At 37.8% G+C, this 23,414-nt stretch overlaps 2 protein-coding genes across 3 annotated transcripts; both read left to right on the top strand.

Moving 5' to 3' along the window:
- The first annotated feature begins 2,233 nt into the window (after positions 1-2,233).
- Positions 2,234-8,445, top strand: nrn1lb (neuritin 1-like b). Its single transcript, XM_044137998.1, has 4 exons — positions 2,234-2,306; positions 2,856-2,964; positions 5,390-5,537; positions 8,022-8,445. Exons 2-4 carry the CDS (start codon positions 2,910-2,912, stop codon positions 8,326-8,328), a joined length of 510 nt encoding a protein of 169 aa, XP_043993933.1. The 5' UTR covers positions 2,234-2,306; positions 2,856-2,909; the 3' UTR covers positions 8,329-8,445.
- Positions 8,446-13,465: 5,020 nt separating this feature from the next.
- Positions 13,466-21,563, top strand: slc38a8b (solute carrier family 38 member 8b). 2 transcript variants are annotated; one of them, XR_006372687.1, is made up of 11 exons: positions 13,466-14,175; positions 16,127-16,325; positions 17,048-17,204; positions 17,310-17,411; positions 17,499-17,556; positions 18,582-18,696; positions 18,775-18,922; positions 18,989-19,191; positions 19,708-19,759; positions 20,702-20,782; positions 21,003-21,094. XR_006372687.1 is itself a non-coding variant. In XM_044137982.1 (10 exons), the coding sequence occupies exons 1-10, from the start codon at positions 13,987-13,989 to the stop codon at positions 21,109-21,111; spliced, it is 1,332 nt and encodes a 443-aa protein (XP_043993917.1). In that variant the 5' UTR covers positions 13,469-13,986; the 3' UTR covers positions 21,112-21,563. The 2 variants fall into 2 exon arrangements, 1 of the variants encoding a protein (XP_043993917.1); XM_044137982.1 differs by lacking the exon at positions 20,702-20,782 and having other exon boundaries at positions 13,469-14,175; positions 21,003-21,563.
- Positions 21,564-23,414: the final 1,851 nt, after the last annotated feature.

Here is a 23,414-nt window from a genome sequence, read left to right as displayed (position 1 = left end):
ATGTGGTGGGAGTGAATGCAAATGTGACAATAAATAGGGTTTGACACATGAGGAGAACGTAAAGCAACAAATATTAGAAATAATTACAACATTTACTCAAAATTTGTTGGAATGAAAAAGTGTCAAGATTTGAAAAACAGTTTTGTCTTCTAACGTTCGTAGTTTTGGACAGATTATAAACTGAGGTCAGGATCAGATGTGACGTAGAGAAATGAGTTTGAAGGATTTGTTCATGAAGACTCTACCAGGTGGTGATTATGTGTCCCGTAGTGTCTGGTGAAATTTTGTGGTGCTTTTTCATCCTGTGTGTTTTTCTTTTACAGACATTTCTTGCTACATATAACTTTAATTCATTTATTCAGTTATTAATGTAACTTCCCGAATAGGTTTTTCCCTCAGCCATTAGACTGATAATGACTCAGACTCAGTTATCTACTCGATACTTTTCAATCAATCAGTCACCAATCATTAATGTTGCCATGACTACATTGCTTAGGCAGAAGCAAAATACCTTTATGTATGAGCATTTTTCACCAAAATGATAATTGCAGTTGCAACCTTTACAAATACCTTAGCTCAGTTTTGTTAAATGATTGATGATTTTAAGATAGGCTATGGTGGGACTTGTGGCCTTTATTCTCAATAATCAGACAGGAAATGCGGAGAGAGCGAAGGAGGTAAGACATGGAGTAAAGAGCTCGAAGCATTTTTATTTATACCACATTTCAGCGACAATTCAAAGTGCTCTCCACAATGAAAAACAAACAAACAAACAAACAAAAACAAAAACAAGGAGCAAGCAAGAAACGTCACATTGATGTGGCAAAATGAAGGAAAGTGACGAAAACCTAAAAACATATTACAGAATGAATCAACCGTTATTATTAATTAACGTAAACTCTAAACAAATGTGGTTTTAGCTTTTATTTAAAGGAATTCAGTTCGTCATCATTTTTACAATCCAAAATAGAAGAGGATAAAAACCAATGGAAACTATAGCCTACTGCATATATTAAAAGGTCATGTGACCGCATAGCAATTATTATAATCTGACGGTCCCACGTCGGTCCGGTGTGCCGCCTCCTGGGCCCAGAGATAAACAGCGATTTGGTGTCCACTGGCGTCATAAAGCAGCTGTTTTCTCTCCGATGGTAAATCAGCTCACAGCTGTTGTTACCGACCGCTGAGGTCCAGCTGACGGAGGCGACATCTGAGCTCATCCCGGTGGCTCTCCGGGGAAAGATTTTGGAGAAACCCGGACCAACATATGTGGAGGGACACTTTCTTACAGAATCAGCTACTGAGATGTATTGTTTTAATTCCCTTCTGGGAGCAATAAAGTATTTTTGAATATGTATTGAATTAAGAGTAGGAGTTAATTAACAGCATAGTGTGTAAGTTTTACTTAAACTGTGTTTTTATATTTGCTAAAACTGTCACAATGAAGAGACATATAATCAGTGAAAAGACCATTCTTCTCCACTTCATCCCTGAGCTACTATTGCCTCAGAGCTCCCGATCAAAAACAATCAATCAGAGCCAGGAGGAGGTTCTTAGAGCTGTGAATCATCCTCATGTACTCCCTGCTAAATGTGCCAAATGTGCTGATGGCAGAGAAACAACTGAACATTCATTACAGGCTGTGGCAGCTGAGAGACCAAAGGAGAGAGCAGCAATGGAGGGGTGATTGACAGCGCTAAGACCCTCCTTCTGGCTCTGATTGGCTGTTTCTAGTTAACGATGGGAGTACTGGGAGAATATACAGAATTTTTTCAGAGATTGCCTGTCTTATATCATACCGTCACATAGTAGTGACAGTTTCAACAAATATTTAAAAAATATTTTTTTGTAGATGTTAAGTGGTGCAGCTTTTAGCGGTTAAATAAAAAATCTTGTAGAATGTGGTATTTTTTTAATCCGATTAATTGTCAGAATAATTGATAAAACAATCATTTACTAAAATAATTGTTAGTTGCAACCCTAGCTTCCAGTTATTAAAGCATCTCTTTCTGTCTCAACTTGGTGATGAGCTTCAAATGCATCGTATTCTGAATCGGTCGATAGAAATCTGAAATGCGAACTTATGTTTAATACAATAAATCTGAGTCATCTGGAGGGCATATAGAGAAGAAGATGATTCACAAAAAAACATCTGAAAGCAGTTTTAGTTAGTTCTGAAACAGTTTAGTCTCTAGTTGGGACCGTTTACCACTGCTCCTTGGTGACCCATATAGGTGCATGGAGGGACTGTCCCATGAGCGGATGCTATTCTCCAAGGCCAGCCTGCATCTGCGTCACATTCCCAGGTGAGCTGGATGAACTTATCCTCGCTGGGACGTCATCCATCTGCTCAAATAAAGTCTCTAAACACCACAAATCCGTTTCACACTTTGGTGTGAAATGTTTCAGTCCATCACTGTCACAAATAGCTCCTTGTTTCAGAATAAAAGCAGCATGCGGGGATGTCAGCAGCCATGTGTGGCTGAGAACACAATCACCATTAAACCCCACATAATTCATTTGTGTTTCAAATAAATGCTCCAGATACTGAAATACCGGAAATGAGAATGCTTTAATCCACTGAGCCGTGTTGGGATGCCGTCATTGGTCCCGCCGTATACACACGCACCCCCCCCCACACACCAGCACCCCCCCCCCCCCCCCCACACACACACACTGACTGCCACAACATCCTCTTTGCGCTGCATGATGCATTGGTCTCTGTCACTGTTAATCCAGCTCCGTTGTGCCTCTGAGCATTGTCGTTCTTTCTGCAATCTGCCAATTTCCCAACGGATGGACCACGACAGAACATTTTAAAGCACCAACGTTTTCCTCTGTTTTTGGACCTCCAGCTCGTGGGGGCTTCACTCTGGGTCAGAGGCGGTTCTCAGCTCCTGAACCCAGCCATGAAGTCCCGTCCAGGAGCTGCGGCCGTGCTGCTGCCCATCGCTCTCTGCCTCAGTAAGGATGTTACTCTGCTTTAAGCTGGTTTCGTTTACCTTTCTTATTGCTTGAAAAGTTTATTATTTTTTTTCTAATTTATGCTTTTATCTTACTGAGATGTTCATGTTAAAGTCCTTTTGATAGCTCGAGATAGTGTGAAGATAAAAGTTTACACAGTACGTTACATTTGAATGAGAATTTTATCAACGTTTTGCTGACAGTTAAATGGTATGGAGAAGAATTATACATGGAAAAATAAAAGGAAGAGCTAAAACTGACCGGAAATCTGGTTGAACATCGGTTCACGTTTGCCAAATTTACAACCAAAAAGCAGAGAAGTAAAGGTAAACTTACAACTAAAGAAAGTTATTTATGTGTAAATCGATATTAGTTTGGATCGACCCAAAATAGTATTGATAACAAATAGGTACCAGAATAGGATTGATACTTCAGCTTTAGATTCCCTCTTGATATTTTACTTTTGTATTGTAGTTTTTCAAATCTACCTCCAAACAGACTTTATTTAAATATTTTTTTTAACTTTATTTATTTATTTAGGAATAAATGTACACAAAAAATCTTAATATGATTTTAAAGTATTTTGCAGATACCTATAACTTTGTCCAAATTTTGTGCCAAATTTGAACGAAATAATAATAATTAAAAAAAACACCTGAAATAGATGACACATCAAACTCAAATAAAAAGTATTGATATCAGTATCGATATTGGTTATGCTGGCTCTGTATTTATTTGGTATCTGATCAATATCAAAACAGGCAGTACTGCACACTTCAAGTTTACTAGTTGACTGAAACTGAAATTACAAATTTCTCTCAAACCACCTGTAATAAAAATAGCTGTAATTTTAATGATGTCATAAAATAAATCAAAAATATTTTTCATTGTGAAGCCTATCTGAGTCCATCTTAAAGTTCTGGACCCAAATGTAGGCACCAGATTAAATCCCCAGGTAAAATTATGCACTTCAATAATTAGAGGAGTCTAGGAGTAATAAAGTATTTTGTTACCTATACTGCTGAAAGTTTAAGAAGAGTGAATAAAAACCAGAGCGAGCAGATTTAGTGGTTTAATGGTTTAGCTGTTTTAAGCATTTTGTTGCCAATGTTTTGTTTGAATCTTAATAATAGCTGGGAGGCTCACTGCAGAAAAGAAAAGGTATTTTTCTGGCATGATGCTGAAATACTTACATTTTATTGTGATGAAATGTCTAAGAAAGAAAACTGTATTTTTCTATGAAGGAGTCCTGCAGTTCTGCCCCTCACCCACCTGTTGCTGCACAGTGCTGTAGAGCTAAAGTGGTTCCCAAAGATTTTCTGGGCCCCTCTATGGATTACAATAGAATCCCCCCTAAACAGAAAAAAAACAACAACTGGGCACACACATCGTTCAACCAGACATAAACCGATACACATATTTTGTTTTCAAACTCCACTGAAGTTTATTTCACACTTAAGGTTGCAACAAAACAAACTACAAACCATCTTTACAGTGAAATATTTTTGTGTAACTGTTTTTTTTGTTCATTCATCCATACTGCCTCCCATGGCCCCCCCAGTCCAATGTGAGTCCAGTCCTACTTCAAATCTATCCTGGCGAATCAAAATCTACATAAAACCCTTATAGAAATGTTAGCAAAGTCAAACCGGCTAATTTGACCAAATATATAATTTTTGTCCAACAATAGAAAATGTCTGTTGAGACTGACTATTGAAAAACTAGAAAAGGTGGAAAAATAATTTCTTTTATACTGATTAATTATAAGAGAGTGAAACATTTTGGGAAAAAAATAAATAGATAATAAATAAAAAGGGTCTGTGTCTAAAATCCAGGCATCCTTTATGTTGTTTTTGCTTTAATAAAATGATGCAGGTCCCTCTGTAAGGTTAAACATTTATTCATAACTGACTGTAATGAAGACAGAAATGATCAGAATCTCAGGGGAGATCCAGAGTTCGACACACGGATGATATCAGCGCCCAGAGAGCAATCAATGCATTAAATGATATAAATCAACAAACAGAAATGATGTTCTGGATGCAGGAAGTGATGAAACGTCCCCAAGCTGAGTGCTGCACTCCTCACCCTGGAAGAGCTCACAAAATCCTGCTGGGAAATCAGCAAAACCAGGAAGAGATCTTAAACCCAAAGTATTTTATTCCACTGCTGTATTTAGATAGTTGAGTTAAAGTGCTGACTTAGGGAAATGTGTAATCTATGAGCAGATCAATGTACTCAGACAGCTTGTAAACATTTTGGCTTTGATGGAGTGTAATCTGTCCAGATGAATGGACCGCAACATCTCTGTATTCGGTTGATCCATTTACGCATCAGATGGATTTTTTTTGTTACCAAAAGATGTTGTCATTTCCATGTTCCTTCATGTTTATCATTAAATATCTCTGCTTTTTTCCCCCTCCAGGTTTGGCTCCGGTGTGTTTGGGAGCTGCCATCCCCGCTGCGTGTGGAACCATCTACAAGAGCTTTGCTCAGTGTCTCATCTCACTCGGGGACAGTTTGGTGGAAACACAGAAAGACCAGAGCACACAGGACATCGACTCAATCTGCAGGTGTGTGTGTGATGTCACTTCCCTTTATTACTAACACAGTTACACTTTTTGTGTCGACTGGAGTTGTTGTGGATGAGAATAAATTACCAGAAAAAATGTTTTTCAGTGGGAAGATTCAATGATTTGTATAGAAACACATTCAGCCTAATTAAGATAACAGCAAAAAAATAACATTCTCAACTGAAAATAAACAGGAAATGTACTCCCATACATATATATATGTACAAGTTTGTATTGTCAAAGTGCACTTGTCCAGATTTTGTGTTTAATATGCATAAATAATAGAATATCTTATGCTTTTTTTGTGCCTGAAGTTGGGTTAAGCTTTGTCATATTCTTTGAAATATTCTTTAATATGAATTTTTCAATTAACATCTATTGCCTCTGGATGTTTCTTTTTGTTTTTCTGCCACTTATATGTGTAATAAAGTTTTTAAAACTGCACAGAAATAAAACTAAATTTTTTTTTACGACAGGCTGCTGGTAAGAAAGCACCTAAATCTAAATATCTGATGTAGAATTGTGTTTTTGCTCAGCTGTCTGCTGCGTAGACACGACACTTGTTCATCCCCTTTTTATGCCCCAATTGAGTCATACGTCAAAGTTAAGAGGCTTAACAAGACAAAAACAAACAAAATAAAACATTATAAGAAAGCAGCTATGTTTGACTGTAAAATCGAGCTAATACACTGCGAAAATAGAAATAAAGCTTCAAAAGATTTCAGAAAATCTGAAGAAATCTAAAAAAATGTCTTTTGGGGTGTGCTCCGGTGGCGTAGAGGGTAGAGCGCCCCACGTTTGGAGGCCCTCAGTCCTCAACGCGGCCGTCGTGGGCTCGATTCCCGGACCCGACGACATTTGCCGCATGTCCTTCCCCCTTTCCTGTCAGCCTACTGTGAAAAAAGGGACACTAGAGCCCACAAAAAGAACCCCCTGGAGGGAAAAAAAAAAAGTCTCTTCAAAATTGTGATACCAAGGTTTGTAAAAGATGATGGGGAACAACTCAAACGTTTTTAAACGTGACAAGAAGAAACCCATTCTTTAAAAACTTGCATTTTTCAGATTGTGTCATAATTACTCTGAAAACTGCCAAAGACTTGACACAGAAGCAGAGATTTTAGCTTCTAGCTTGACAACAAACCAAACCAGGCAGCCAGAGCAACAATAGAAAGGTTTAGAATGAAGGGTGTTCAAAGTGGGGCTCAGGGGCCTTTTGTGGTCCATGGAGTGATTATGCACGGCCCTCTGACCACAATTCAAGGATAAATTAGTAGAAAACTGTTACTTTTAAATTAACATCGACTTACAAAATATTAGAAGGAACACAAAACAACCATCTTCTCTTCTTCTGTTGTCATGGCAACTAGGACCTCATCTACTCGTTGACCTATAGTCTAAAGTACATTTGGTTTTTCAAATGAAGACTGACCTAGATTCTGACTTTATTTCTGTAAATAGATTAAATACTTTTCCACTTTTCTTCAATTGACCCTGGAATAAAAGCAAACTGGACGCCTTTAATTTATCAAGGAAACATTGAAGAATATTTGAAGTGTTGGATCAATAATCTTGTTCTACAAAAAACTGATTAATTTGTTTGCTTAATTAAAAATATTTTATGCTTAGTCTATTGTTGAATAGATTAAAAAAAGGCTACAGTTTGATATTTCTTTGCTTATACTGCTTTACTTTTGAGCAAAAGTTTGGATACCTGGTTTAGATCAAATCATATTCATTTGTTAGACCCAGCCTAAGTCCAGATATGAATCCAATTCAGAATCTGATGCAAGACAGGAAACATGATGCAAATGTCCAATACATGTAAACGGGCAATATTATGTAAAATTAGCCATTTTTACCTTTACATTATGTTATAATGTTATTCCTTTATCAAAAACACACCTGGAGTTTTGCTTTGATTCTCTCAAGCATCTTAGAGAAATCCTTTAATCTCCTGTAGCAACCATTCAGCTGTGCAAAACGTTTCCAAGTTTCCAAGTTTCCAAGTTTCTGCCTCACAGAGCATCAGCTCCCCCACTCAGCTCCTTCAGACTAGCCAGCAGCAATTAGCAAACACCTGGTGAAACTGCACATTTGCTGAGCTAAGTATTTGAGCTACTTTTCAGTGCAGTGTGAGTGAAAATGTTGTTGGAGGGTTAATAGATGAGCAATGTTGTGATGACTTCCTGAAGGCGGAGTTTCAGAAAGATCAAGAATTTTTAAAGCGACAGAGGTCCAACGTTTTTAAAGTCATATTTGATAAATACAGCATTTTCTTAACACACCTATAGTTATTTGATTGTGCTATGAAATGGAAAACACACAACAATGCCCCTTTAAGAATTTTACTTATAAAATGTTGGTCTATCTTAATGGAGTCCGTTCACATCCGTGGCTGCAACATGTACGACATACTTTTCTACTGAGATCCAAGCGCTTTCGTTTTTCATTCAGATTTACTCTCCCTATCCTCTCCTCTCGAAGGTCCTGGAATACTTTCCATGTCTGTGCCAGCTCCGCCCTGGCCGGCTGCCCAGGAGAAGCAGCAGCTATCTGGGAGTCTCTGAGACAAGAGTCCAGGAAGGCCCAGTTTTCTGGAAACCTTTATGACATGTGCGCCAGCCGAACCACTCTCCCCCCCAGCTCTCTGCCTGCACCCGACAGCTCTGCCACCTCGGACCAGACGAACAAGGAGACTCTGAAGGGCCATGGACACAAACACGGCTCCGCCAGCATCTCAGTGCTGCTGCCTGTGTGCAGCGTTCTGCTGCTGCTGTCCCTCAGGAGTTAGTCACCCCAAACAGAGACGCTCACGCAGCAAAGACTCAACAAGCTGCAGGCTTTTCAACTGGAGATGCTACCGTGAGACGCTGGGTGATTGTTGTCCGGCGTGAATGTGTGACTGTGCTCTTGTGGATTTGTACTTCAGAGATCCCAAAGCAAAGTTTCTGGTTAAATGTTTATAGGTTTAAAAGTTTTTGTCTAACTGATGGTAGCTGCTCCACCTGCTGCCCAGTTCACAGTGGAGAAGATTTCAGAACATTAAATTCTGAAAAAGTTTAAATTAATTTATTGGATTTGTTCTGGCTCACTTAAGATGGGGCATTTTTGATATTGTGCAGAAGTCTTGGGCCTCTTAGTTTCTTTATATTTCTCAGAAATGGACTTAGACATTTTTGCAGTCTTTTTAAAGTTACCTAGGAAATTGTTTTCTGAGTATTTTGTGTTTTGTTTTAAGCCTCTTTTGAAAAACAAAATACCCCATGACACAGAGAATTACACTTCAACATCTCCTTAGAATAGAAAATAAAAGAATATAAATGTCCTTTATTGACATTGTTCCTCAAGGGGGGAAATTCAGGTGTACCAGCAGCAATGTGACAAGCAGGTCGAATAATGCAGAACTACACAAAAATAAAAATATAAAAGCAGAACTAGCAATTACATACTGTACAGCAAGGGTTAATTTACAACATGAGAAAATACTGTAGAGTTAATAGGAACCATAAACATGCAGTCAAATAGGATGATTTAAAAAAAATTATATGTGTGAATAAAAAATAACAAACATCTAGCAGAAGTGAAAACAATCAGTGCAAACAACAGCAGGGATGAGAAAACTTATTGAGTTTGTTGATCTCGGATGCAGCAGTCTGTCACTGAAGGAGCTTCTCAGCGTCATGCGGAGTGGGAGACGTCGTCCATTAACCCCTTAACTGGCGGCAAAAAAGACAGAGTATTCAAACAAACTAGATTTGTCCATGGATGGGATACCGCCAGTTAAGAGGTTAATGATTTTGGCTTAGTCAAAGTCCTTCTGTCTCCCACCTCCTGCATGGGGTCAAAGGGCATCCTAAAAGAGCATTAAGCGTTTCTAGACGAGGCTTGTTGACAGATTTGACTACAAACTGGATAATGATGCATTTCTCAAGTACTGTGTCGGGTTTTCTAACTTATTCTGATCATTTGTCCTGAAATAACATAAATGCAAGTAAAAGTGGGACCAGAGTAGAAAAATCAAGATCATTACAAGATTGGATCATTTGAGGCAAATTTCAAGAAAGTATGAGAGACTCAAGACTTTTGCAAAGCACTGTACCCATTTAGCCATTAGATAAATATTAAAAGTTTATTACTCTGTGCTGGAGGTTTCTTTCTGCCAACCATTCCTCCTCTTATAACAGATTTTTTTATTAAGCAATGGTTTAAACAATAACAGTGACAACAGATCTGAAATAAAACCTGAATCCAGCAGGAATATATGATAGAAACTGTTTTCTTTTTTTCACTTCTGAAGAAGAAAATTAGGTTTTTAAACAATGCTGTAAATCCTTATGTACATGTAATCATTCCATGTTTAAGCAGCGGCAGCTTTGTGCAAAATGTTTAGTTGTGTGGTGAGTTTTCATAATCAGAAAGTTAAACCCTTCTTGTTTCAAAATTTGGATGTGTAATGTCATTTCATCCTCTGCTTTAAGAGTTATCATTCAGTTGAATTTTGTTCCCCAGAACGTATTTTATTAAAAGACTCTGATTTTAAAAGAAAACTAAAAGAACGAGGTTCCTCTTAAAGAAAAAAACAAAGCTTTTATACCTGTGAATGAAACTGCTGGAGCTCCTTCCACGTCTGCGTTCTTGTCATGGTTTGTTTGCCTGTTTGTGTAAAACTGATTTTCAAACTAATTGCTGATTTAAAGGAGTGTGAACAGAAATAAAGCAGTTCTTTTAAGAGTGAATTCAGCCTCACTTGTATCAATGTGCATGTATGTTAAACTTAATACTCTTAAGCCGTTTTATAACCGCAGATTCATGTGCAGATTAATCTCGTTTTTCTCCTCTCATGCACGATGAAGTGGGTCGTACCTTGAAACCTTTAATTTTCTCTTCCTGTGCTCGGGTGGTAGATGATTAGCAGTGCATCAGGTTCTCAGTCAAACTCATCTGAGCATCCTCGTTTACGTTCCCTTACAAAAAGACTTGTTATTGAAAACCAGGATGTGTGAAATCTGTCAGACTTCATTTTTCTGGACGCTCAGAGCTTTTTTAAATTCTGTGTAAGACTTGAATTTCCCCTCTGAGGGAGAATAAGGATATTTTTAATCTATTCTGTACATAATGAGGGATTATCAAGTCTTATAATAAGTCACCATTGACATACAGGAATATTATGATTTTGTTCCTCATACGTCAGAAATAAATTACATGAACTTTATCCCCTAACATTTGAAGCCTATTTAAGTGTTAATTTACAGTAAAACTCTAGAAGCAGTGTTTGTATGTAAATGATTGGATGATATAATTTAATTTAGCTTGATATCAATTTTCTGTTCACCCTTCGTCCCTACTGGGGTCAGGAGGGTTGCTGGTTCCTATCCCCAACTACGTTCCGGGTGAGAGGCGGGTTCACCCTGGACAGGTCGCCTGTCCGTCGCAGGGCAACACAGAGACACACAGGACACACAACCATTCACACACACACTCACACCTAGGGAGAATTTAGAGAGACATATTAACCTGACAGTCATGTTTTTGGACTGTGGGAGGAAACTGGAGAACCCGGAGAGAACCCACCATGTACAGGGAGAACATGCAAACTCCATGCAGAAAGACCCCGGGCCGGGAATCGAACCCAGGACCTTCTTGCTGCAAGAAGGTCCTGGTCCTTGCCAACTGTGCCACTGATAGTGATACTTTGATATCACTAAAATTAGATTTTTCTCCGTTTCATAAAAACTTACCTTGATGATAAATCCTTTTGCAAATACAAATCTCCATTAAGTAATAAAACAAGAAACAGAAGATGGTTTTGTATTCCTAAAGATTTTTAATTCAGAAAAGTAGAATAAATAACACAAAGAATCAAAAACGAAGGTAACCAATGGGATGAGAAATCCTTTAAAATTATTTAATTAATGTTTACTGTTCATCTCCAACATGAATCTTAATCGTTCATATTAAGTCGTGATGTCATTTACCAAGTTCATATACTGATGATGTCGTCACACATTGCATGTGTACCTTGTCTTTTGCCAGGTTATTTACATTTGTTTAATAGAATCTGTTGTTTTCGTTACTCATGTAAGTTGAATTTAATCATGTTTGAATTCCTAAACCAGTTAAATTAATTCACATGCAAGCAAAATGAGTCTGAAATTTAAACTGTTGACCCAAGGCATACAGCTTAAAAGACTCCTATCCCTGATACCAAAGTAGCAATGTAAAAACCTCTGCATTAAAAAAATGTTTGGCAAGAAGTTTGGTCTGATTTACTTTCAACACTGAGAAAAGAATGTGTGGATTTTTTTTAATTCAGTGTATGTAAAAGTCTGGTTTCAACCGTAAATCCATAAACATATCTAATCTCTCTAAACACCACCTGCTGCTTGTTTGAATCACTTTAAGGCTTCCTTATCATGATTAAGGACCAATGAAATGGAAAATGAAGAATCATTATTTCGAGCTCTGAGTGTTATAACATGCAGAATAGGCAGGGTTTTTATTTTAATGTTTTCCATCCACAGCAGGCGCCATGCAGCATCAAGCTCATCAGGGATTATGAAATCCTCGTGCCGTGGATTGTTCTATCCATATGGAAGGATTTGGGTGCATCAGAGCATAAATCTGTAAGCTGTATGTCACATCAACTTCACACATATTTGAATTAGAACAAAACCAACAATAACAATTCATTTTTAAACTATTAATGCAGTACATTACAAGCAATTTAAGATTTGTACTTTGTTATAAGGTGGAAGTTTCTTTGAAGTGGCGCCTGTCAGGATCCATGTTTCTCTGTGTATTTATTTCTAGTTTTCTTGTGTGTCTGAGTCTCTGTGTTGTCCTGTCTCCCCGTGATTAGTTCCCAGGTGTGTCTCGTTCCCTGATTACCTCATGTGTATTTAATGTCACCTGTGTCTCCGTGTGTTTGTCGGATCCTCGTCACGTCTATGTCTCGTCCCTCCGTCGTCCTGTTCCCTGTGATCTGGTTTACTCCATTAAATTCATCATATTTTACATGCAATCTGGTTCAGCTGCGTTTCTGCCTCACCTCCACCACCGCTAAACATGACAGCGCCAGCTAGCTCTCCACTAAAATCTTTACAATGACTAAAGCACGTGAACATCTTCCTGTTAGCAGCTTGAGACAGAGATAAGGAGCAGACCAACCATTAACAAATATACATGCATAAAAACCCATGAGGTCTCAGCAGCAACCCAGAGAGATTTTTGCAAACCTGCTGCTGCTCCTGTTCAACACCAACAACAACATGGAGGCACTACGGCCGGGGTCTGCTAGTGGCTCTTTGGACCTTCAATAATGACTCTAGATAACTTTGGCTAAAAACTAAAAAGAACCAGTTAATCTTTTAAAATAAAGATATAAAAACAAATCATGGTTTTTGAACACTTTAAAATTTTCAGCAATATTTGCATTGAACACAAAGAATGACACTAAAAGTACCAGTGATATGTTTTAAGACTTGTTTTCTTTGGAATCTGTGACCATTATTATTATTATTAATTCAGTCTTTTTGTGTTTATTTAAAAACCTAAAACTAGAAATACAACTTTGGCTCCTTAGAAATGTCCTAGTCTAAAAAGTTGTCTTTTTTCAAAAAGCTATGTGACATTAGCAGCTAAAGAGCAAAATGGCTCTTTAGGTTGTAAAGGTGGCAAATTCCAGCACTAAAACATGTACAAAATGACTAAAAACACAAATAATCTAAAAAGAATTTAATATGTAGAAACATTAAAATAATTAATTGTTTTTCTGAACTATATTTACAGTATTACATCATAAAATTCTAAGTAAATTTTTACCCCCTTCAGTCAAGAAATGAACTGTTACTGAGATGTGTTGGAGGAGAAACGCATTTAAAAGCTGCCAGATATTTAATCTCCAAGCCTAGAGTTGGGCATCCATGTTACACAACAAACATTACAATTCTGCAGTAGCAAAAAGATCAACATTTTACATCACTAGTTCAAATTGTTAACTTGGACAAGTATTCATTCAATTGGTTTTGCTCTCAGAGAGAAGCCTATTAGAAGAAGCTGCCAAAGCACCACAAATAGTAACAAATATTTTTGTTCTTACTTGTCATTTTAACTCAATGTAATATTTAAAGTAAATTATTTACATGGGAACGCTTTCATTACACAGTCCATGCCCTCATTTGCCGTTGTGTTTTGTTTTGTAGCACATCTCAGATGCTTCATGTTGTCAGTAATGAACATAAAGGGACAGTGGTTGACTGAACACAAGCAAACGCTCACTTTTGTGTCACATTTTTCACCCCAGTGTGAAATGCTTAACATTTAAAATTAAGACCACGTAAGTGAAACTGTGTGTGTATATATTCCCCAAACACCAGTTGCTCATAGTGGTTTCCTGTCTGGGAACGTGTCCTTTAGTTCTGGTGCTGAGTGTTTAAACTGGGTCGGCGTCATGGAGGAACTGGCCCGGGAGAGCATCAGCCTGCTGGCCCGGTCGGCATCTGTAGCCGATCCCCCGAGGCTCGGCTCGTTCGGAGCGGTGTTCATCATGCTGAAGTCCGCGCTGGGAGCGGGACTGCTCAACTTCCCCTGGGCTTTTGGGAAGGCTGGGGGGGTGAACACCGCCATCACCGTGGAGCTGGTGAGTTCAAAACTAATTATTCTGGGCTTTCTGAGCTTTCCATCTAATTCAAAACTGCGATAGAGTCCGTTAGCGTTTAGTCAGAAAGTTTCGTTGCTAAGTTTTTTATGCTGGCGGCTACGATTCGCTTCAGACAAAAATTGCGATTACGTACTTCCGGTGAGCAAACGGCCGCCAATTTTTGTATGGCAAAACAACTCGAGATAATGGTGGAAATGTCGTTATTTTATTGCTTGCTGGCGGCGAGGACTCTTAAGTCTTAAATGCAGCCCACGCACCAATATTTGTCCGTGATGTAATGCGCCATTTCGCTACGAAGCTAACCGGAAATTGCGAACATCGCTTGAAGCAAAATCTTGTCATAAAGACATTTTTTGTCCTATCCTGGACTGTAAAACAACCCTCTCTTTTTGTGAACAATGTGCTGACACAAATCCACGTTTAATAAAATGTCTCCTCAGTTTTGTGTTCAGTGAGTTATGTTGCATAAAATCCCACAAAGTAGCCTAATGGTGAATCTTAATGCTAAGAAATTTCTCAACATTCCTGCAAAACACAATTGATCAGTTTTGTTGCCATAAATCATACTGTTTTCAGAGCTTTTTTATTTATATTTTTCCTTTTCTTTTCATTTTTATTTTTGCTTTATTTTCTCCTTCCCCTTTTAGTTTATTGACTGTCCTGCAACTATAACTCTGATTTCTGAGTTGTATTTGAATACTTATTTCCATTACTGCCTTCTGTTTTGCACAAATCTTTCAATTAAAAAAACATCTCCCACTGAAAAGAGAAGTACTGAGCTGAAGAACGAGGCTGTTAATGTTAATTAAGTATTTGGAAGTGCAACCAACAAGGACTGAATGATTTCATGCACTTCCTCCGCTGCCATTGCTAAAACTACAGGCAGACTACAGTTCTAAAATACAGCAAGAAATCGACATTGTCATTTACAACTTCTGGCTTGATAGAATTTTTTGCTGGAGAAATTCACTACAATTGGAGAAATCCCAGACAGAGCAGTGAAGGGAGATGAGAATCACGATGAAGGCACTGGCCAGGCTAATGCTGACCTGCAACCTTCTCTCTCTCTCTCTTCTTGGTGTGAAAGAGGCCCCCCTTTTCACAGGTGAGCCCTAATGAAGCTTCAGGTTTTGGTGTGAAGTTTCACTGAACTTCATATGACTGCATTAAAACATGCTTTCTAAGAACAAGCAAAGCAGCAGTCTGAGTTTTATGTTTTTGATCCAGGATTTTGCTCCAAATTTACAGAATCCTAATACTTGTTCAGTTCCATAATTTTATTTCTCATTTGTTAGCATGCGAGGCATAAAAACAAACATACTACCACCCTCATTGGTGTGACCCATAAAAATATTTTAAGTATTGTATCTTTATAGGGACAATTATTTGGGTCATTTTGGCTTTATCTGATTAAAAAGCTCCTATTTTTTGTAAACTGTCATAGTTATAAAAATTTTTGTCTCATTGTGAGTAAGTCACAAGTTAATGTGTTTTAGCAATAGTAATCCTGGGTTGGGTTCTTGTTTATATCTTCCCTGTCAAGAGGATTGTAACTTTTAGAAAGATTTGTTAGTCACTCATTTCTACAGCCTTTAGAGGGATTTAATTTAATGATTCTGTTGAGGTTGTAGCGCCTTCTTCACGTAGTATTGTGTTAGATGCTGTGAAATGAGTTGGATTGTGGTTCCTTAAGACAACTTCGTTTTTCTGTTATGCTATCATGATCATTGTTTTCTCATTTGTAAGCGAAGGTGTTGATGCCAAGGTTAGTGTTTCTGTTTTAGTTACTGTGGAAAATTACGTAATTTTGAGAAAACAGGCTGTGGTACACCATTCACAGGTGTGTCCATGGCCATAGGTTTAAAATCTTCAAGCGGGAGTGACACCGAGTATGGATTTGCGTTGAACTCTTCATCGTTTTCCTCTGCAGGTGTCTCTGGTATTCCTCATCAGCGGCCTGGTCATCCTGGGTTATGCGTCGTCCGTCAGCAGACAGAAGACCTATCAGGACGTAGTGAGGGAGGTGTGTGGACGAACTGTGGGACAGCTCTGTGAAGTCTGCTTTTGCTTCAACCTCTTTATGATAAGCGTCGCCTTCCTGGTGGTGGTGCAAGACCAACTGGAGAAACGTAAGTAAAGGTAGAACGAGCTCAGCAACTAGTTTATGTTTTGAAAATTGTATGTTCTTTATCTCTTTCACGTGTAAACTCAGGTAAGACTTTGAGTGTCATTGATGAACTTGGTGACCTAGACAATAATCTGTCAAGGAAACTAAAACTTGGCTCCTGCTCTGAAAGATGTTCTTCTTCAGCATTCAGATATTCAATATTTTGCTTTTCTTATCTTTGAGTTGTTTCAGGCAGTAAATGTTCAGCTTTTTTCAGTTTTCTCTGATATTTAGCCCCACTATTAATGCTTCCAAATACTTTGTACGGTTTGTGTCATAATCCTCTGTTGACTTGGATATTTGCTCCAAAGCCAGCCTGCAGGTCTTTGGGTCATGTAGCAAACATTGGCTCTTTAAAATAAGGATATTTACAAACTAATCTGCAATATAAGTTGCTTTGGTTACAGTCTGATTGCAAAAATATTTTTTTACTGAACATTTACAGTAGTTGGAGTATTCAAAGCCAGTGTAGCTATGTTAATTATAAGTTGTCATTCAAAATTGAACCATTTATGTACAGATTTAAAAAAATCATCTGTGCAAAATAAAGTCGAGCACAAAAATGTTTACATACATTTGCAGAAAAACATAATATTTGAGGGTTTATCTTTATCAAAAACTCTTTGCAACAGAATGTAAACAAAAGCTCAGTTTTTTTTTCTCTCTCTCTCTCTCTCTCTTCAGTGTGTATTTCTTTATACGAGACTGTGACCGTATCAGGTGAGGCAGACATGCCTTATCACTGGTACACTGACCAGCGCTTTTCCCTCTTCATCATGTGTCTTCTCATCATCCTGCCTCTGTCCATCCCAAAAGAAATTGGTATACAGAAATACACAAGGTACTGTGTGTTTGTCTCACCTCTGATAACATCATATATATATATATGTATATATATATATATATATATATATTTTAATTTTCTGAATGTTTTTTTTTGTGTCAGTGTATTAGGGACTCTTGCTGCTACGTATCTCTGTGTTGCAGTCGTTGTCAAGCATTATCTAATGGACAGCCACATGATTATTTACCCAGAGCAAAGCCGAGGGTCAGTACCTCTCATTTTTCTTGGATGGTGCGTGTACAAGTCTAGCGTTTTATCTAATTTACTGTAGTAAATATGTGTATCTTTCAGAGTCAGTTCCTGGACCTCCATGTTTAGTGTGGTACCAACCATTTGCTTTGGCTTCCAGGTACGACCATCCTCAACCACATTCAAGTTGTCAATGACAAGCACAATGTCTTTTAGCTTCCTGTTGCCTTGCAGGACTTTCTTTTTACTTTAAGACATGATTTTCCGAGAAATGATTCCTGATTTTGTTGGGTTATTTTTCAAATCGTCTGTTATGTTCAGAAACACAAAAACCAATAACATAATTTCCACTTCTAAGGAATGCCTAAAAATATATCAAATGAAATGTAATCATCAGGGCTTTCTATTATATTTGGGCCAGTCCGAGGGAGATGGATTTTCTGACATTAGGCTGCAAAGCAACAACATCATGCAATTGTTACTAAATGTGTTGGCCAGTGTCAGAAAACTGGATTTAAACATACAAAATTCACATTTTCCTTGTTTTTATTCTTCCAATTAGGCCTCAACTGCTTATAAAAACAAACCACCCAGAACTTTTCTGAAAATAAGTTAATGTTTCTGATGTCTGAAAAATTAGCCATTTCAACATTCCACTACACCGTTACCTAGCAACCCCAGGGAAACCCAACCTCGTTACCTAGCAACCCAAGTGGAATTCCACCAGGTTTGGTCTGCTGGTTTTACCGCTGTATGCTCTGTTCAAGGGCTGCTGGAAAAGACAAGTGTTTAGTTGTTCACTTACCATCTAGAAACCACTTGCTGCATTTTTGTTGGCTCTACTTCTGCTTTTGGGTGTTATTCAGAGTCAAAGATGTACAGTTCTATAATTGCACATCTATTTGGAGCCATTTTCATGTGCAAGTGCTGAGTTAGGGGGTGTGGCCAGCAGTAGCTTATTTTGATTTAAAGTGACAGGAGGCCCTAAAAGCTGCTCATGTTGATCACTGCTCAAGATAGCCAGAGCTGACCAAACAAAAATCTCATTATCCAAGAAGGATTTTATGCAAAAAAATGTGATGAACATATTTTGTATAGCCAATAGACTTATCCCATCCTGTTCAGGAAAGCCTATTAGATCACATTTATTAAATCAAGAGGAATCCTGCTGTGTTTTGAGTGCAGTGCCATGAAGCCTGTATAGCAATCTACAGCAGTATGGAGAACCAGAAGCTCCTCCACTGGGTGGCCATCTCTGTGCTCTCCATGTTTTTCTGCTTGCTCACTTACACTCTGACTGGTGGGTTCACGTCTCAAACATCGACCTTCCTCCAGAACGTTCTCACCTGTTGACCACGTCCACCTTCTCTTTCACCAGGTGTGTATGGCTTCTTGACCTTTGGGCAAGGCGTCGCCTCAGATATTCTGATGTCATATCCTGGAAATGATGTGGTGATGATCATCTCCAGGCTGCTTTTTGGCGTGTCGATCATCACGATATATCCCATTATTCTTCTGCTGGGGAGGTAATTCAAGTCTCAGTGGAGTTTGTGTGGTTTTGAGGATCTTCATGTTGTCTCTGTGTGGAACAGATCTGTGATCCTGAACCTGGTGCTGCGACTTCAGAGAAATCGTTGGGGGGTCGCCACTCATTCGTTTGAGAGTCGCTGCAGAGTCGTCCTGACTGTGGCCTGGATCTCCTTCACGCTTCTGATCGCCATGTTTGTCCCAGACATGGCCGACGTCATCAGCGTCATTGGAGGAATCAGTGCCTTCTTCATCTTCATCTTCCCTGGCAAGCAGAAACTTTATTTTATCAATTAGAACCCGTTTAAACTCTAAACTCTCGTTGGAACTGGTTGGTATTTAATGCAGCCGTCTGACCATTGTGTCAACTGTCAATGAAATTTACGTCATTAAAAAACTAAACAAATCTAATTCAGATTCATAGATGTACAATCCACTAGCCAGTAGAGCTCATTCAGACCGAATAAATACAATTAAATTCAGTCTATGAAAAATATTAATTCAGTTCAATGCAATCAGATTCTGAACATTTTTATAATGAAAATCTGTATATTCGAAGAATTTTCATCTTTTACTCGCTTTGTTAAAAAAAAAAAAAAAAAGCACAGGGCGACAGAGGAAAGCAAAACACTCTTTTTAGCAGAGTGTTTTGCTTTAGCAGAGTGTTTTGCAGTCAGGAAACGTCCAGCAGAACCAAACTGATTATCTGGTTAAACCTTAAATCTGCTTCACTGTTGGATTGATTATGCGCTAAAAGTCCTGTGGTGTTCTGTGTTTGCTGCAGGTCTTTGCTTAGTGTTCACAATGCAAACTGAAGATGTCTCTCCAAGACTCCGGTGAGTGTAAATACTGATTTAAACCATGGACGGCGACATGAATGCAATGTGTTGGGCACAAAACTGCTATCTGCATGCAAACATCCACAATTTTACATATACAATTTCCTACACTGGTGGTTATAGTAAATACCCTATTGCCCTTTTGGATATTTTTTGTTTTTAGTTTGTCCATGACGGTCTAATAGTGAAATGCTGTAGATAAAGTTTCTGAGAGTTTTTGTAGATGAACTGAGCGTTAAGCCTTTGCTTCTGAGAAAGTAAAAGCCTTTACAGCCAGAAAACGTCTGCACAAGTTTAATGGGAGCTGAGCGAGGAGGAAACATTTTCACTCCAAGAGAAACATAAAGGCGAGCAGGTTTGTCAGAAAAAATGTAGAAAAAGACCAGGATATGTTTACTCTAGCACAAGTAAAAGCTGTCATGAAAAACTACTGGAGTAAGAGTAAAACAGTATTTATTTATTTATTATTGTCATTTTTCAGAATAGGCTACTCAAGTAGTGAATAACTGATTTAATTTTTAAAAGAAAAAATGTATTCGGACAAAATTCACAAATGATTCGCAAATTCTGATAAAAAAAAAGAAGAATAAAATAAAAAATCAGTAAAACTTAATTATTGCTAAATAAAAAAAATATTTAAAAAAATTATTTCCAAATTAAACTTTTATAAACTTTTTGTGAATTTTATATTTTTTTTTTTAACAAACATAAAACTTTTGAAAGAAATACTTACAGCAGGTAATGATTGTATGCTGGAACAATGCAGAACAAACCTGCTGAGGTTTATTTTACCTGAAAATGGTAAAATAAACAGTGGATAGAAAATAACCTCAGAACAATGAAGACTGTTTATAAACAAGATGTCTCACTTCACCATGAACTGTAAGGGTGTTTCTGTGTGTGATGTATTTTTTTAAAAACATGTTTGTTCTTCATCAAGTGCCTCGGTAACTTGAGGGAGTTACAGTAGCCAGAAATTGTTCTCAGTTAAAACCAGCAGTTCTTCAAAATAATATTGAAGTAAGAAAAAATTATGGTGCAATAAAACTACTTGCATAAGTTTTGTCCCACTAAGTTTTTGAAGTTGATGTGAGTAAATGGAACCATAACTAAAAGTAACTTAGTTACTTGATTATGCTTTAAAACGTGCCTGTAAAATTCATAATACTTCTCCTTTAGTTAAAGTCACCTGTTCTTCTCGTCTTTCTTCTGACTTGTTGAGTTTTGTTGGCCTTCGCAGGGACATTTTAACCATCTGGGGCGTTGTAACAATCGTGGTTGGAGCTTTCATCTTTGGACAGAGCACCACTATTGCTGTGATGGAGATTTTCCACAAGTTCAAAGCTTAAGAAAGCAGGTCCTCTACAGCAGAACCTCATCTCTTCTGTCGAACTGGACATTGAATTTCCATGTCCGTCTTTTACTTGTACATATAAATATACATTTTGTCTTCTTGAGCAGGACACATGTTAATAGAATATGTTTGTGTGCTGTGCAATTTTCAGTTTAAATGGATTTTATTTTAAGCAGAACATGTTTCTGTATATATATTTGATTATGATTAAGCATGTTTGCAGCAGAAGTATTATACAGATGATCTGTCTTTTTGAGTATTTGTGTATTCTTACTGAACCCTGCCAGGGGGCGCTATTGCATCATTTATAAATGACTGAACTGTATTCCCCCCACTTCACATCATGTATAAAACTGTTTATTGTCGATTCAGGCAATATTTTGTCCCCTTTCTGCTCATCTCTGTGACCATTTGCTTGAGTGAAATGAAAATATGCTTTAAACCTTATTTCGTTCAGGGTCCTGAGTACTTCTCTGTTCTCTCTCTTTCTTTTTCTCCCTACCCTAAATCACAGCAGCGGTATAAATCTGCTGTAGAAGTGAAACGTTTACTATTTATCCTCTTCAAGCTTAAATGAGTTTTGGGTCACAGCTTGCAGCCGTGCACATATGAAGTGATTTAGAGTGAATCTACAAACCGGTTCTGTCGTGCTCTGGACTCAGGGGGGCGATTATCAGCAACGTATCAGGCTGAAATTCAAGAATCAAGCAGATGACGCATGTCTGGCTGAACTCAGAGAAAATGATTTTTAAGCATGAAAATACATAGCAGCTTTAATGGATTCTTCTGTTATGTAATGGATATTTTCATCTTGGGTGGAACTACTTGTAGGGGCAAAACCTGGGACACTCTGCCTGTGTTTAGTCCTCAGGATTATAGTTTGACCTGGCCAAATGTTTAAATCCATTAAATGCAGCTCGGAAAAAAAATGCTTGAAAATCACACAGAGCCCCTCGTAAATCCTGCAGCTGCTGTATGGCTTTATAAAGTTATCGTTTACTTTAGAAAAGAAAAGATTAACACCTCTGCTGTCTGAACACATTTGCAAACATTTGAGACTTTTCTGTCCAGAAATATAAGGTTTAACTTAACATTTAAATTTTTCTAAGCATTATTATATTATACAGATGAGACACTGTCATTATTCCACAGCTTAAAGCAAAATAGAGAATGAATGAGTTTTTTACTGCTGTGTTCTAGATCCAGGCGCCCTGCTTCAATTGGCTCAACCTGCATGAATCAAACTGTGGCTTTTTAATGGTCATTTATCACTTTTTAGGCACAGATGTAAGTGACTATTTATTTAATTCCCATGAATTATCCCCAGACTGGGGCACAAACTGTAGAAGGGTGGTACACTCAAATTACAATTTCATCTAAATTATTACAATTAATAACTTAATGTCTTAGTAGGCCAAAACTTTAATAGCAAAACTATTTATCATGCGAAAACTATGCAGTTTGTTCCACTGACTTAAAGCACAGGTAAGTTTTCAGGTCACGCAATTAGCCTATTTAGCTTAGCTTAGCTTAACTGTACACAATCCTATTTTTAGTGCTGTTTTGCTAACTATTCAACTCATCAATCTAAATTCAAAATAATTGAAGCATTATATAATACAAACTATCCCCATAATAAGTATATTTACACTGAAAACCGTTCACTCTGAATATTGCTGCTAAAGCCACTGTAATGTCACAGAGTTGTTCAGATAATGTCCTTGAAGAAAATGTCATAATTTCACAAAGGCCATCCTGGCGTTTTGCATTGCTGGACAAAACTGACAGACAGAAACCTCTAACAAGCTGGAATCCTAAATTATTCTCCTCATAATCAGATCAGATTTTTTCCAGTTACTGAAAAATAATTTCAAGCAAAAGAGAGAGAGATTACTGGTTGCACAGACTTTTACGCAGTCTTGCTGCAGTTGTGATGAGTAATTAGCATTCTGTGGCTGCATCCTTTTTAACATTAAATTGGTTCTGATAAGAGCCATAGTGGGACACCAGAGTGAAAATGCATGGTATTCAAAAAGCAAATACATCAATTAGTTGAATTAGGAATAGAGAATCTCTGGAGCTTCAGATGCTTCTGTATGACTTTGTTTTCTGTACATCCAGTTGATGTATATAAGGTCGTCCTTACAGCTCATCCAGCTTCCCATCCTCTGTTGAACTGGTGACTTTAGATCTTTGACCTCTGAGACAGAATCGATTTACTTCTCAGGTACAGGAGGCCAAAGTCAGCAATGTGATCATGTGCTTGAACAGTAATCAGCTCCAGCTGAAAATCTTTTG

This window comes from Gambusia affinis, linkage group LG02 (assembly GCF_019740435.1).
Source record: "Gambusia affinis linkage group LG02, SWU_Gaff_1.0, whole genome shotgun sequence".
NCBI lineage: Eukaryota > Metazoa > Chordata > Actinopteri > Cyprinodontiformes > Poeciliidae > Gambusia > Gambusia affinis.
This window is presented reverse-complemented; position numbering and strand designations above follow the sequence as displayed.

Bases quoted from the DNA above. Each gene is read 5' to 3' on its own strand.
- slc38a8b (XM_044137982.1), top strand. From the start codon at position 13,987: ATGGAGGAACTGGCCCGGGAGAGCATCAGCCTGCTGGCCCGGTCGGCA. The intron at 14,176-16,126 runs GTGAGTTCAAAA...TTTCCTCTGCAG, and splicing joins CCGCCATCACCGTGGAGCTG to GTGTCTCTGGTATTCCTCAT. The intron at 19,760-21,002 runs GTGAGTGTAAAT...TGGCCTTCGCAG, and splicing joins GATGTCTCTCCAAGACTCCG to GGACATTTTAACCATCTGGG.
- nrn1lb (XM_044137998.1), top strand. From the start codon at position 2,910: ATGAAGTCCCGTCCAGGAGCTGCGGCCGTGCTGCTGCCCATCGCTCTC. The intron at 2,965-5,389 runs GTAAGGATGTTA...TTCCCCCTCCAG, and splicing joins GCCCATCGCTCTCTGCCTCA to GTTTGGCTCCGGTGTGTTTG. The intron at 5,538-8,021 runs GTGTGTGTGTGA...CTCCTCTCGAAG, and splicing joins GACATCGACTCAATCTGCAG to GTCCTGGAATACTTTCCATG.